This window comes from Lutjanus erythropterus, chromosome 13 (genome assembly GCF_056507025.1).
Source record: "Lutjanus erythropterus isolate fLutEry1 chromosome 13, fLutEry1.hap2, whole genome shotgun sequence".
In the NCBI taxonomy this organism is placed as follows: Eukaryota; Metazoa; Chordata; class Actinopteri; order Lutjaniformes; family Lutjanidae; genus Lutjanus; species Lutjanus erythropterus.
This window is the reverse complement of record NC_139329.1, coordinates 36452587-36469420: the sequence shown is the minus strand read 5'-3', so window position 1 is coordinate 36469420 and position 16834 is coordinate 36452587. Positions and strand designations below refer to the sequence as shown.

The 16834-nt window shown below is 37.5% G+C and overlaps 1 protein-coding gene across 1 annotated transcript; it reads right to left on the bottom strand.

Moving 5' to 3' along the window:
- Positions 1–2145: 2145 nt before the first annotated feature.
- On the bottom strand, positions 2146–15193 carry snupn (snurportin 1). The gene is made up of 9 exons (XM_084734777.1): positions 15043–15193; positions 13155–13320; positions 12512–12695; positions 12179–12283; positions 6179–6275; positions 3908–4005; positions 3661–3738; positions 3069–3149; positions 2146–2702 (listed from the first exon to the last, which is right to left on the bottom strand). Exons 2-9 carry the CDS (start codon positions 13310–13312, stop codon positions 2382–2384), a joined length of 1122 nt encoding a protein of 373 aa, XP_084590903.1. The 5' UTR covers positions 13313–13320; positions 15043–15193; the 3' UTR covers positions 2146–2381.
- Positions 15194–16834: the final 1641 nt, after the last annotated feature.

The window sequence follows — 16834 nt, the reverse complement described above, 5'->3', positions numbered from 1 at the left end:
GCACAGTCAAGTCTGAGGCCTGTGCAGAGGTTTGAAAAGCTCGAGTCAATGCAACTTTGAACTTTTTGTTGTATAAACATATTTTATACTATATAAAAGTGGCTTATTTATAAAGCTAAATGTATAAGAATCATTTTTATCACAGAACCACCACTATTTATTAATGGACTTAGGCTAAATTTGCATGTTCATGTTTGTGAATGGTCTGATGCAGGGGTTCCTACACTTTTTTCATGTCAAGGATCCTCACAATAGTTCCACATTAGACCATGGATCCCCTTTTTGTCTTGAGGAATCCCCTTCAGCAATAATAACTTCTCTAAAGTCGATCTATCATCAAACCAGGATCAGTAAGAATCATAATCTGTTTCTTCCCTTGTTCTGAAAAAAAAAAAAAAAAAAAAAAGCAATGAGTTAAAATTCTGTTCCTCGACCCCTTAAAATCCACTGAAAGACCCCTGCTGGTTCCCAGTCGAATGCAAATGTTTGTATCAAAAAACAAAACAAAACAGAATTCAATTAAATAAGAATGTTACAAATCTCTCAAATTTCTGTTCTTGCTTTTGTTGAAGTCTAAAGAAATAAACAAGCAGATGAAGGAACAGCTTCTTTACCCAGGACAAAAGATTCTTAAATAAAATAAATAAATAATCAACATTCACACACAACACAATCCAACCCCTGTGTAATGTTTGAACAATGACTATATGCAGCAAACACACGCTCAGACCCACACGAGTGCAATATAAACTACACAACCTTCACTATTTTATAAAAATATTCATCTGCTAAATATTAGTGTACGTTTATATGTCAATAGTTTGTTTTTTTCTCAGTATTGTACATTTTGTTTAAAAAATGCACATCCTATCATTTTATATTTTATCTTTGTTTTTTATTGTTATTCTATTTCTAGTTCTGTGTTTCATTACTTACTTGTGTTTCTGTTTCTAACTTTTTCCACACAATTGCACCTGTATAACCGGTGTGACAATAAATATGTCTTTAATCTTGAACAATCTGCCGAGGAACAGTCTATTGTCTATTTACAAACTATTAATAAATAACTATTTTTTAACAACTACAGCTGGTTTGTGTTGCTTCCCTTTCCACCACGAGCTAGGGGTCGTAACAATACAATAAAAATTGGTAACACTTTATTATAAGCATCACCAGAACTGTATCACCTCTGTGTAAAAGCAGACAACCTGTCCAGTATTAATGTTAAACCCTGTCTGTGATGCTACCAGACAGTTCACCCGATCAGGAAAAAGGACAGTGTCCTCACCATCTCAACAACTTACCAAGTCAGCTTTTACCCAAACACGACGCCACCTGACTTTTCCTCGACTGATGATCCATTAAGTGAGGAATAATCACATGAAGTCACAGCGGCTCCATCGTTTGTTAACGATGAGCGACAGGAATTCATGATACACCATTAATTTATGAATTGAATCATCATGAGTCATGCATTAGTGAGAATTACTGAAATCTATGATTTCTACCCTAGAGGATTGAAATGAGTCTAAAACAAATGTTTGAAAAAAATAAGGACTGCAAATAATTATTATTTTCATTTTCTGTTGATTGTTGAGACTTTGGACATTTTTTATCCAAAAAAAGTACTCAAATTGATTATCAAAATAGTTGGCAATTAATAAAATAATCAATTAATAATCGATTAGTCATTGCAGCTCTAAAAAAAATAAAAGGCATGAATCCAAAAAGCTGTAGGAACACAGTGCACAGACAGTGTAAGCCAATAAAAAACATTTATTTAGAAACATACACTTTAAAACATTTTAAATTTAACATTAAATTGTAAAAGTCCATGTCAGTGCTGTTCAGCACGGTCTCAGCTCACAGGGTGAAACTTCCAAAACATTCAGCATCAGTGATAACTGGAGAAAAATAAAACTTGCAGACAACTGAACACGGACAAGACGTTTCTTATGTGAGATCCGGTTAAGTGCAAGAAGTGCAGAGCAGCAAAGTGACACTTGACCACAAAAAAATCACTGCACTGTGCTTTGCTGTAGATCTCACATAAGAAACCTCCCGTCCTCGTTATGTACGGTGTTATGAAAGTAGTTACAGTGGTTAAATACTGTGCATCTCAGAGAAGCTGACCTGTTCTGGAGGAGAAGAGATGTAAATGGCACACTTGAGTTTTGAGCCGTATATAACACATGTATATAGCATAGCTCTACTAATCTGCACTCTGAGGGCGTCCTGTGCAGTGCCGGATTAGAATTAGCCATGCTTTCCAATTGGTCAGATCAGCAAAAGCATTCAAAAGACATTCTAAAGAGCCATATGTGGGCCGCCGCCACTCAGAAACACTGAGTTAGCAATTTGCATCTCGTTAAGCCTCCCACTCAGAGCTCCATGTGCGCTTCTCTTATTGGCTTCTGATTCAGAAAGTTCACAGTGTCCTCGCTGTCCTGGCTCGGGGTGGACAGGTACTCCAGCTCGTAGCCGCCGCTCCTGTTGGCCGGGCGGACTTCGCTCGATGTCTTTTTGTGCTCCAGGATCTGCTGCAGCTGGTGGCTGGCGTACCCGGGCTTGGCGGTGAGGGGCCCTTCGGGAACCTCCATGCCCAGGATATCGGTGACCATGTAGGGGCGGAGCCAGCCCACCAGAGGGGTGCTGCCGGGGGTGTAGTGGGTCTGCCGGTGGTAGAACAGGAGGCCATCCACCTGCAGCCAAAAATGTACAATTTAGATATCTAAATTTAAATAATTACTTATCAATAGTCAGTGTATTACCTACAGTAAAGTGTTTTTTGTATCTTATTAATATTATTACACCATTATTACAATTATATTAAGGAAAATACACAAACTCTGCAACCCTAATGTCGACCTGCAGCTACTGTAGGTGCTCCCTATCAATAATTACCTCATACAACCACATTAAATAATCTGAAGCATCCATTTAATGCACACAAAATGTCTATCTGGGGTCAGTAATTATCTCCCAACAGCACCAGTACACCTCACAGTTTTAGCATTTATCTGACTCCAACACTACTTGCAGGTGTTTGACAGGAGAAGTTTTCTTACGCTGAAGCTGTACTCTGCTGCCAGGGCTTTCTGAATCGACTCTGCCGTGCAGTCGGTGCTTTGGAGGCTCACAAACCGGAACTGTAGGAGCAAAGAAAACCAGAGCACCACCTCGTTAGGTCCAAACACAATTTATCTTCTTGTCAAATGTGAGAAATTGCTTTCCAATGGTGAGGTTACTCTACAAGGACTAAGCCTGATTTAACTCCTACTGGGCTGCGCCGCACAAACACTGAAGATTACGAGGTGGATCTTGAACTCAGAGTTCACTCAGGCCTTCAAACTGCACCTTAATCTTCAAGATTTGTGTGTAATAAACATTTAAGGGCACAATTAGGGGTGAGGACGGTGATGGGAGTTTCCCTTTAATTTTTCTTTGTCTCATTTTCCCCTGGGGAGGTTTAGGTTCAAATTCAGGACTTTATTTATCCCATATGTGGTGCAGCAAAGCATAAAGTACAACAAACACAAAATGCTGAAACCCAAGATTGAAAAAACATGTTACAGTGTCTTAAATAACAATACTAAGCGCTGGAAAGTAGGAAGGAAAAATAGGGCATGAAGAGGCTCTATTCCTGGCGTTGTTACTCACAGGGTTGCGTTTGGCGATCTCTGATAGGCCGTCCGCCTCCTGGACTTTGGACTGGAGCCAGTAGAAACGGAACTCGGTCTGTTGATGAGAGAACAAGCACTGTAAACAACAAAACTCCCTTTTCCAATCCCGAGCCAATGAGATGGGCAACGTGGCAAAAAAAGCACATCTGCGGCCCAGACTTTGCTACTTAGGCAATTAGACAAGCATTCCTGGATCGCTTGGAGGATTAGAGGCCAGTCTTTACCGGGCAGTCGTAGACCGGGTGGCCTCTCCAGCACATGACATCCAGGATGTAGTATGTTCTGTCCACCTCACTGTAAATGCAGTCCAGGATCGTGTAGTCTGCATGGGGCACAAACAAAGGGCTATTAATACAGATACACAGCAAAAACCAAAAATCTTACTCATTATCACTCATTATCTCAACTATTATTTAATAAATAAAAGCAATAAGAAGACTTTTGGAAACTTTTAGTAGAAAATGACCTCAACATGATGTACTGGCAAGTGATTCTTTAGGATTACTGATCAATACCAGCGGCAGAAAAGTTCTCAAGTTCCGATATATTCGGTTGTATAAACGACTTTTAGATCCTGTTCAATGTTTAACCAGCCTCCACCCATCATCCGCCAGCACAACACAAACACTGCTGCCAGACATTTCAGCTCGCTCACAAGCAAACAAAAAGCAAAACCTGTTGTTACAAATGACTCTTACAATATCAACTCCTCACTGAGCGTTTCAGTTCGACTGACATCCTCGAAGAGACAATCTGGATCACTGAACGCGAGGCTGTATGAGCTGCTCATAGATAGTATAAAGTATAAAGGCTGAAAGATTCTGAAGAAATATCTACTTGCAATTATTTTGGCTGATGTTGCATTTGCGATATTAGAGGAAAGGATAATTCTTACAGAATGATGAGCTGAACAGAACACCTCTGCAGCACCACAATATTGAATTTAAAATGTTTTTTTGACACACATTTCACCTTTAACAAATACTGTGCATCCTGTGATTTGAAAATTGCAGCAGACCATTTTGTTATTTTGATAATTAACATTTAGTTGAAATTTTAACTGCCCTACAGCGTATCACTGACAACAAAAGGCTTTTTAGCCACCAAAAGCTATAATAATATGCAACATTTCTGCATTAAAATGTCTTAAACATCTGGATAAATATTATATATTTTGTTGAGTTGTGTACTTGTATTATCCCTAATATTCCCCACAATGCTCAAACATATAGAAATCTGGAATTTATTCAAGGTAACAGTTCGTTTCTTCCTAGCTGCTAGTTGCTATAACTTTGAAAAACAGGATTTGTTGGATATGCTGGACAGTGAGAAAGGAAGTCGGTGAATGTGAGAAAATGTAATGTGAAACTTGAATATTACCACATCCACGAGATGATTTCTGCCTGCGTCATGTCAGACAGATTTTCATCAGCTCTGGTGGTTGTTTAACAGTGAAGATAACAACTCCCATCATCCCACGCTACTTCACGACGCAGTCAAACACTGCCTGCAGCCGCAAATCTCGGTAACAGAGCCGACCTGTTACTCGCAATTATCTCTATCCAAGTCAAATCCAGACGCACCTGGAACCGTTAATTTAAGTCCCATGACCTGACCAACACGTACACAGTTTTTCTTTTATGTCATCCATGTTAGCTATCAGCTAGCCTTCATTTTGGCTGAATGTGGGGTCAAATATTGTGTCACAGCCTTTCACAATAAAATCAATCCTGCTGACTGAGTAGGTTTTGTGGATGTAAACGTTAAAAATATTGCCCAATTATTTGCATTTCATGATTTCTCCACAGAAAAAAAAACACAGTACTGTATTGTATGTTACATTATTCTTCTCACCTGCTGCCCATTGGCAATGTGCTCATTTTTACCTGTTCATGCACCCATGAGTTTAAGTCAAATTGTGATTATTTTGACTGAAATTGTGATATATGAATACAATTTTTGCATTACAATTTTCATTTTTAATGAAAAACCCCTGATTGTGTAACATTTGTTGGGGTCTGTATCAAACAAATATGTTTTCTTTTATTTGGAGAACATGATTTTTAGGCCAGAGCATCCCTGCAATTTGGATACCGCACTTGGCCATACTGCGATTTCAATAATATCGCAGCCGTAGTTTAAAAAAGGACCACCTAAAAATATTATCAGTTTAAGTGTGCACTTTATTTACAATGTTTTCACCTCTTTACTTTGCTATCTGACAGCCTCTTCTGCAGGGAAACCGCCGTCACATGACTCAAATACTGTTCTCTCCAAACCAACCAAACTCCATGGGTGAGATCAGTTACTTTACTTTGCAGAACAGAGGAGTTTGTTTGTGTTATTGTGTGAGTTTTGTGTTTTAAAAGGACAGTTCAGATTTACCAAACCTTGGGAGAACCCTGGTGTGAGCGAACCAGTTTCTTGTGTTGCTAAAATGCATGATTGGTCCACTATAATAAACCCCCGGCTTCACGGTCAGCAGGCCCACCTACCTTTTCCCATGGCTGAGTTGTGTCGGTTCCCACCGGGCAGCAGGGAGGGGAAACGGTTCACACAGTAGCCGCTTTTAGTGTACGCTGCAGTGGAACCCTTCAAGACAAAACAAGAGACAACACATGAGGGACAAGAGTCACCACAACGGCAGCGACTCCCCAGAGAACGGTCATTTTAACTGTAAACTGAATTATCATATTAGACTGAATATCTTTGGATTCTACACTGACAAAATGATCAAGATCAAGATTATAGATAACAATGAACTTAGTCTTTGTTGTTATTTGATAACCACTGAAAAATATAAGAATTTGTACAGGAGTACGTAAAGATCGACTTCTGGCAAGTAGATTTCTGACTCAGGCATGTGAAAAAAAACAAGAGCGTTGAACCCTGCATAATACAAAACTCTAAATATAAAACTAATTATAATAATAATAATGTTACAACTCATTTAGTACATTTCATAGTTTAACAGTACACTTTAAATGATCATTTACTCAGAATCATTAATTTTAACAACATAATTTAGTAAAACGATAACAATATAATCATATTATCAACCGAGCTGAACTGATTAGTCACTTAATACTCCCAAATCATTGCTCAGCACCTTGAAATATATTAGAATTAATGTGCATATTTTATTTGGAGTTGCCTTCATGCACCTAAAATAGAAAAGTGTGACATACTGTACTTGTTTTGACAAGACAATGTGACACTGGGGTGATCAGAAGAACAGGACTTAACACTGGAGTCACTGATCAGAGAAAAGTTTGGAGATTTTTGGTGTAGTTGGTCCCAAACAGACATCAAGCCTGTAACTTCTGGCAGAATTAGTGCTGCAAAGTTCCCACAGAGCTGCACAGCAACTTGGGAAAAACAAAAAGCTAAAAAGCCTCTCATTACGTCATTCTGACGAATAAATATGAAGTGTTTCTGTTTTTCAAAGAGTCTCCAGTTCTGGCTTTGCACAAAACGCTGCACCGCGGTGTTTCACAGCTTTGTCGTCAATGAGGTCGAAATCTGAAATAATGAATGAGGAAGCAGATGACTGTCGTGATGATGTGATAGATGGTTGCATCACAGGGCGTGGAGTGACAGCGACGCTAGAGCAACAAATGTGTGTGTGGCAACAGAGGAAATCTGTGGTCGAGGGCCAGAATGACAAGACAGGCATGTTGTACCAGAGTTACCAGTAATCTGCATCTAATGCTGATAAGACGCCTTCTTACTCACACACCACAAAACTGAGACAACATGAGGCAAAGGAGGCTTCTGTTTCACATTCAACACTACCACAGAAACACATACACGATGCTGTGAGAGTAAATTGGAAAACCCCTGAAGTTAAAACAAAGTTCTTTCTTTCACAAGAAGTTACTGAAAGATAATTTTACAGGCTTGAAGATGGGACTGTTTGGTCAGAATTCAACACATTACAGTAATCTATTACTTTTAGCAGAGACAAAATAATACGGAGCAGTTCTTACAGGTTTTTCTGTAATGTTGCATTTACTGTGTCAAAAGGGACAGTTCACCCAAAAATGAAATTTCAGTCAATATCTACTCACTCTCATGCCGACTTTCAGGTCAGATTTAGTTTTTTTTCTTTGTGGACGCTGCTGGAGTTTCACAGGAAAACAATGTTGCAGCTTTGAGACAAGAGAAAAAAAAAACTAAAATGCCTCCATACTGCTCTTCTGGTATAATCCAAGTCTCCAAGCTGACTCAAAAAATGTGATTTACACCACGTTTTTTTAGCCTGAATCATCACTGTAGATACTTAGTTTGGAGCCACGTTCACGTGTGCGTGCACACCGTCTGAACTGGGGGTGTGTGTAGTGTGATGGTTTGTGCACACAAGTGAAAGACACGTCAGGGCTTCAGGAGCTGGATTACACCAGACGAGCAGTATGGAGGCATTTTATGTTGTTGTTTTGTTTTTTTACATTTGAAAAACAGTCACCATTCACTTCAATTGTTTGGGAGATTCTGCAACACAGCAGCATTTTGCAGACTCAAAAACTAAACTTGACCTTCAAATAGCATGAGGGTGAGCAGATAATGACTGAATTTTTATTTTTGGGTGAACCGTCCCTTTAAGTAACATGTTATCAAGGACATCATCTGATTTATGAAGCGGTGAAAACATACCTGGTGTCAAGAAATGTAACAAACACCTCAGTGATGGTAAAAAATATAAAGCAGCACAAAAATGACAATTACCAACATAAAAAAAAAAAAAAAACGTCCTGAACCGTCACTACAGACTAAACGCTTCAGGTCAAGACTGCAGCTGACACACTGAATAAAAGTGTCGCAATACAGGGGAATTTGTGGGGATGCCCCCTGTGAAACAACGTGACTGGTGAAAGTAAAGCATTACTCTACAAAGACAGAAATATTTTAAAGTAACTTACTTTCAAATCAAAGTAATTAATAATATAATTGCCCAAACCTAATCAACACAGAGCTCTGGTTACTGACACTCGATAGACAAGAGGTTCTGATCTTTTTTAATAATCTTAACGTTTAATATTTGTAACATTTTGTAGTCAAATGTTTTTGTGATGTGATTTGCTATTTCTTGTCAAATGTGACACACATGCATTAAATACCTTAAGGTTTTCTACTGTTTGTCAGACAAAACAAGCCTCTGAGAAGTAGTGAATGCCGTGTTTTCACATTTTTTAACATTTCATAGGACAAACGATTAATCGCAAAAATAACGGACAGATGAAAATAATCTTAAATTGCAGCCCTCATCCTGATGCTGTGGCCTCGACAGGGAGAGAGGAGGAAACAGACCAATGAATCTCAAAGAAATTATTGCACAAATATTTCAGAAAGCTTCATCAATTATTTTTCAGCTTTTATACCAAACGGGGCTGCAACTAAAGATTGTTTTTATGATCAATTAATTTACCAATTATCTTCTAAATGAATGATTTAGTCAAGAAAAAGTCCATTCAACAGTCCAAAATCCAAAAACGTTTCATTTATTGTGAAAAAAGCAGCAAATCATCACATTTAGGAAGCTGGAAATGCTTGACTTTTTTTGCTCGAAAAATTACTTAAATGATTAAGTGATTGAAAGAAAATGATTTTGACAATCGACTGATCAATTAGTTGACTGATGACTGCAGCTCTACCACTGAATCCTGTTGTTTCCTTGCAGCCTAGCTGTGCTGTAAGTGCCCTGAGGAACCTGCCCCAAGGAAACTAAAAAAGAAGGAAGGGACTGAAGTTTATGGGAAATAAACATATCTACGTTGTACGAATGTGCACATTTGGGAAAATCGTGTGGATTCTTAGAAGTGTGTTCTTTCTGTTTCAACTTTCATTTCTTCATCAAAGACGATCATACCACATAGATATGTTTTTGTGTGCTTCTCCATTAATCTGTTATAAAGGAACTAGCAACCGAAGTCTGTCACTAAGCAGAGCACAGACTGTTGGTTAATGATGTAATGACCCTTCCTTCTTTTTTAGTTTCATTGACCAAGTCTGTGAACCACTGCTACAGATACTGCAGCTGTAGAAATGACAGAACGAAGAAAAGTGCACTCCAGAGAAAGAGAAAACTGGGAAAATATGACACAAATCACAACCTTTGTGCACTTCTTTTTTTACCAGGGGTCTTTCCTGCGTAGAGGCAGACTGTCTCTCACTTTTCTGATTATCTTTCTTTTTGTTTCAGTGTTACGGTCTAATGACATAATTCCTGTTAACATCAGTATGATGACAACTTCTCTTATTTTCAAATGAATGATGAGACACAACAACACACAGTCATTACAAAATTTGTCTGCCTGGATGACACAACTTGCTTTTTGTAAAAAAACCAAACATAAGCAGATTTACTGTCTGATCTTCTGTGTGTTTAAAACAGTTACATACCAGTGGCTGTGAATGGAGCTGCAAATTTTGCATTGATAAAACTGCTTCACATAGAAACTCAGACTCAAAGTTCTTCTAATTTTATGAATCATGCGGTATTCATTAGAGCTACAATAATTAGTCGATAAATTGATTAGTGAAATATATAGTGAAATAAAGTTAAAAGAGGATGATGTATGAAAGGCAATAATCAAACAACTGATGCTATCATCCTGACATTTATTTCACTAAAATTCATAATGAATCCTTTTTTATTAATTGCTTGTCCAAATATTGTTAAATGAAAATAACTGTGGGTCGGAGAGGCCTGAACTCATTTCGGCAAAGCAAAGAAACAGTTTGGGAACCACTGGATTTGCTGATTGCAAGAAAATTAACTGCCAACTCTTTGGATAATCGATTAATCGGTTCAGTCACGCAAAAATGAAGCTTAGAAGCTAGTAAATGAAGTAGAGCTGCAACGATTAGTCGATTATTAATCGATTTTTAAAGTAACTGGCAACTATATTGATAACTGATTAATTGCTTTGAGAAATTTTAAAGAAAAAAAAGTAAAAATTCTCTGACTTGAGCTTCTTAAAAGTGAATATTTTCTAGTTTATTTAGTCCTTTATGACAGTAAACTGAATATATTTGGGGATGTCTGGGGATTTGAGGATTAATTGACAATGAAAATAATCATTAGTTGCAGCCCTGAAATGAAGAATCTTTGGGTTTTGGACTGTTTATTGGACAAAAGAAACTACTGAAGACGTCACTCTGAGCCCTGGGAAATTGTGAAGAGACTTACTAACAATTTTATGACATTTTACAACAATGATTGATCATGATCATAAAAGTAAATTGACAGATTAATTGATAGGGTGGGGACGATACATTTATCTCCTGATTCGATACTATAATGATACTCGGGTGCCAATTCTACAAGTATTACATATTACATTATTATAAGTATATTATATACACTAAACCATGTGAACAAGTTGAATCTTACACTTCTTGAGACTGTGTGTCAACTTATTTCCAGACACAGCGACATCACATATTAGTCAGTCTTTCCGTGGTTACCTGAACTGCTACATTTTGCTGTTCCTGCTCAGCAAGCTAGTTTCATGAGAAAATAATAATAATAATAAATAAAAAAAAAAGATTTAAGGCCAAAATGAAAAGAACCCCTGAAAACTGCCCACAGCACAAATGTGAGTTTTGACCCCTTGAGGTTGCCGTAGCAACTCTCAGTGGAGGGTCGAGTGTTGAAAAGCTAAAGACTGAGTTATCAATGTCAAGTCAGCAGCTATCAGTTTGTTTAGATTAGTAAGATGGATCTGTTTGTTAAGATACTATTACTGCAATCACAATGCTAATTTCTGTTAGCATGTTAATGGAAATCCCCATTATGTGTTAGCATTTAGCTAGTGGAAAGAAAATTCTGTTCTGCTGTTTTAAATAAAGAATCAAGAAGCTTATGAGAATTGACTTTTTACTCCCACCTCTACTAATCAGAAATTATCATTAGTTGCAGTCCTAGTACTCACTGTGCACCTTGTATACACAAATACACATCTTCACAGCATTATAATGAACCTGACCTCAGGCTTACTGTTCTCTCGGTCACAGGTTCAGGAAAATTCTTCCTAACCGTTCGCCCACATTATTAATTTTGTGTGGGACTGCCGAGACACTGTGGCTCATCTTACTCACCGGCACAACTCATCACCCTCATTCTCCCCAATACCAGGAATGCCACATTGAATTTACAAGCAATAAAGGCAGAGTACGATAATCCTCTCCAAATGTTGATTCAGCCGTGACTCTGCATTCAAATTAGAGAAGATCCTGACTGCTGTCGTTTATGTTAATTAAGTTCAGAAAAGACTTTCGATCAGGGCTGGATGATGACACATCAAAAACTGCAGAAAATGAAACTAGCTCAAAAACCAAAGAGAAGCAGCTCACAGAACCTCAAATGTGTTTTGACTGATAGCTCTGAATGTGGCGCTTTGAAATAATAATCCTCATCCTCCCTAAACTCGCAGATTCAGGGACTGCAGCGAGTGATTGTGTGAAACAACAGAAGAGCAGCGACGGGTTCCTACCTTCGAGGCAACAATGAGGGATCTTTTCCCCACAGGACAGACCACCATCAGCCAATCAGTGTCCAATTCTGATGGCACGTCCACCAGCCACTCTGACAGCATGAGCTGAGGAGGAAGAGGACTTCTGATAAGAAAATGTCACATTCATCAACACTGATAAAGTCAAATCTGCTGGCATTCAACAGGCTTGTTGGGCCGTCATTCTAGAAACTCAAGCGTCCTCTGCTGGCCAAGATGAAGAATGCAGGAAACAGGAAAACATGTCAAAAATGTGCTGTCCTTCACACATGAATAAGAATAATAATCTCTTGGTAACCACACACCAACACTGACCTGGTTTGCGTAATGTCTTGGCAGCTTCCTCCTCTCAACCTCCATCCCCTCTTCCTCTGTGGTGCCATCTTGCTCCCGTTCCCCCTCGTCTTGTTTCTCCATGTCCTCCTCTCCATCGCTGTCTGCCCCTGTCCAGTCCCCATCAGCCAGACGCCGCGCATGGTTGACGTAGTTTAACCTTTTACTGAGATTAGTGATGGAGAAAAAAAGGGAACACTCAGATACTTGAACAACGATATTATTTTAAAAGAGTGTAATACACCTGTACACAAGACAGAGTAGTGGTTTCTCACTTAACCTGTTTAGTTTGGTAAAATGGACCCTGGTGCATTTGCCTGGTTAGTGCAGTTCATTTGGGTTGGTGTGAAAACTGTCAATCGGACCCTCATGCAGACCGAGACTGCTTTAAAAAATGGGTCCCGGTCCACCTCTAAGGGGACTCTGCTGCGATTCGTTTGTGGTGTGAAAGCAAATGAACCACAGGAATTTATGATATTTGTTTTTAGCATGATTTCAAAAGCTGAACTACAATAAATTAAAGGCATAAAAGCCCCCCAAAATTTTTAAAAAGAGCGGGGAAAAAGAAGAAAGAAAAGAAAAAAGAAAACTCCAAGGTTAAACACTGAACTGTGAGGACATTTACCTTTTCTGCAGGTCAAGGAAGCGCCGGCGCCGCTCGCTCTGCTCCAGCACGCTGTACTTGCTCTTGTACTGGGCCAGCCGAGGGTGGGGGGCGGCCGTACTGTTGGGCTCCTTGGACACAGCGAAGCTGGCCGAGAGGGCTTTGGTCAGGTCATCCATGGGGGAGTCTGTTGAACCAATATAACCATATTTATACAAGTTCTTGAGACAAGATTAAGATTAAGATTACTGAAAGTGCTTATATTGTATTCATGAATTATCACTATATGCAAGCCTGAAAATGAAAATCGTGGCAGTATTGATTGATAATTTATAAGGAACAGCTTGCAGGATCGGGTCGATTTCCGCTTCCTACAACATTTGTAAACTCAGATGAATGTGCAAAACTAATATGTAATGCAAGTGGGGTATTAGACTACAGTAGTGATGCAGTCTATTTGTGATTCAGAAGCAAAGGTGTATCCATGATTTACTGCAAACATTTGTGTATTCTGGCATGATGGCAGAAATGTTCATGTTGCTGTCTGTGTGTGACTCAGACTCTATGTGACTTGTTTCATACAGGGATTTATCTCAGCTGACTTTAAAGGACCGGTGTGGATGATTCAGTGGAACCTGAAGCTGAGCAGATTGCAAACACCTTATGTCTCTCCCCTTCTAAGCGTGTAAGAGGACCAATGGTGACAACAAAACTTGCAAAAGTCCGAAAATTGAAAGGCCTTATCTAAAGCCAGTGTTTGGTTTGTCAGATCTGAGCTACTGTAAAACATGACGGTGCAAAACGGTGGCTGCCATGAACGAGGACCTGCACCCTCTGCAGATATAAACAGCTGTTCTAGAATAACAAAAACATAACCATTCTTACATTCAGGTGATTATACATGAAACATACTTACTTCTATAACAAACCTTTTTAAGATATGCAGTAGAACAAATCTTTTAAGAAATGCAGTAGCCTCTATATACAGAATTGAAACTGATTACTAAAAGACCATTTGCCATTTGTCACTGTCTTAACTAACTGACTGACTGACGCTTTCAGGATCAATATAGATGACTGTTTGTCCATTATAGTCTGCAGTGGGATACCTATCTATATTATATTCTATATATATTTAGTTCCTATTCAAAAAGATAAACAAAACAACATAAATAATAACAAGAATCAAAATGCAGTTTTGCTTGACAATCACTGATCATGAGTTTGAGGTCTGGCACAGATAGGTAATGAAAACAAAAAAAACAAACAAACAAAAAAAAGTGTCCAATATGTGTCCTATATATTTTACAGAATCGTAACACAGCCATAGCGACCATGTAAACACCTCGTTTACCAGTCATTGTCAGCATTAGATTATGTGCTCGTATAACTTATTTGTCCCTGTCTGTAACCTCGATCAGTGGTTCCCCAAATGTAGTTCAGACACCACAGAAGAAGAAGAAGACAGGTCTTCACTTGGTTAGTTAATTTCAATGCTACATGAATCACAAACTAAGCTGATGCTCCGGCCAAATGTGACAATGGCTGTTTATAACAGCACGTTTCAGCCACATTATTGTAATCGTTGTACAACAAACACACCCAGACAACAAACATCTTCTGTAAGAGACGATAAACCCTCATCTGGTGGATGTTTGACAACTTAAAGTGATCCCACGACATGAAAAAAATACACTGACTGCTAACCTACATCAAGCCAGTCAGTTATCTTAGCAGCTAGCATCATGCTAAACCTGCTAGCAGCCGTTAGCAACACTAATTCTACAACGTGCCGTCACCGCTTTAATTTCCTACTTGTTAGTCATATTTACCAGGTCTAAACTATTTACTGGACGGCAGGTTTAGTCAGATAATATCTGATAACATTAGCTTAATAAATTTAACATACCTTGGACATTCAGAGAGGCTGCTGCTGAGACGTCACGCTGTCATCTTTCCCACCAGAAGCGACTTTTAGTTGGCCGACTAAATACAGAAAACTATCCCGGAGTTTTACACACGAAACTCCTGCACTTCTTATAAAACTGTGTCCCTGTGCTGCACACATGGTGCTGAGGATCACTGTTAAACCAGCTTTGTTTAACTAAATATATATGTATGTGTACAAATCATGTTTGCAGTTCTAGAGGGAGTATTAAGATCACTGAGTAAAAGTAGAAATACCACAGTGTAATCTCTGTAAACCCTGCTTTCAAAGTTGGCCTACAGAATATCATCAACAAACTGTGGATGAAGTGTTAAAAGAAAAGGTATCGATTAAGTGGAATGGCCTCTGTAAATTATTACAATATTTGATTATTATCACTGATGAATCAATATAAGCAGTATGGACCTACCATAATGTAGTTTGTCGAGATGGAGCTAATTGTAATGTCTTTTTATACTGTTGGACAATTTAATCCATAAAAATGCACACAATTATTTATTGTAATAATAATTACAATCTGTTCATGTGATTTGTATGTAACTTCTTAAACTGGGATTGTTAGATAAATTGTAGTGTAGTAAAAATGTACCATATTTCCTTCTGAAATTTGGTGGAAAAAAGGTATAAAGTAGTATAAAATATTAAATGTGCATTTATTTATTTGCATATATATATATATATATATATATATATATATATATATATATATATATATATATATATATATATATGAAAACATAAAAACAACTACTAAATCTAGTATTCATATCCTTTCCCTGAGTAAAGAACTCCATTACAAGCAGAAGGCGAGTATTGAAAATGTTACTTACGTGAAAATGCAATGTACAATCAGGAAAATGTACTTAAAGTATTAAAAGAACTCAAAGCAGAAAAATGGACACTTAATATACAGCATATTTCACTATTAGATATTATTACTTGTGCATTTATGTGTTAGCAACATGCAGTCATTTTGAACTACTTGGTATAAGACAACAAATGATTACTTTTACTATGAATTGATTGGCTGACTATTTTTTTCAATCAATTGATTGTGTGGTTTGTAAAAATTAAGAAAGTAGTGAGAATTACAATCAATTACCAAGAGCCTAAAGTGACATCTTTACAATTCTTGTTTTCTTCACCCAATAGTCCAAAACCTTCAGAAAGCAAACAGTAACTAGATAGTAACAGATAAACATAGTGCAGCAAAAAATTAATTTCCTCTTAAATGTAGTGCATATAATACCAATATTATGTGCAGTATTGTTGCTGTATTACTTTTTAAAACATTAAATGCAATATTAATTTTCAATAGGGGCAATATTATGCTCATGTGCAATATTATTTTCATATTATTATTATAATGTATCATGTACAAGATTACACTTAATGTCATATATTAAGTCCATTATCATGTGCAGTATTACTTTTCATTATTATCATGTAACATGTACAATATTATGTTCAATATCATGTAACATTATGTTCACTGTGTGCAAGATTACTTTTCATTTTTTATTATTTATTATCATGTACAACATTACATTTAATATTGTTCAATATTATGTTCATTATCTGGTATCAAGTGCAAGATTACTTTTTTTAATTAAATTTCAGTATGACTGCCAATTGTTTTCTACTTTAGTTTTTTGTTTTTTTTTTAACTTATGTTACTTCTATTTATATTCTATTAGATATTGTTGTTTTGCATTTCCTCCTTAAACACTTTATATTTATATTTCATTATTAT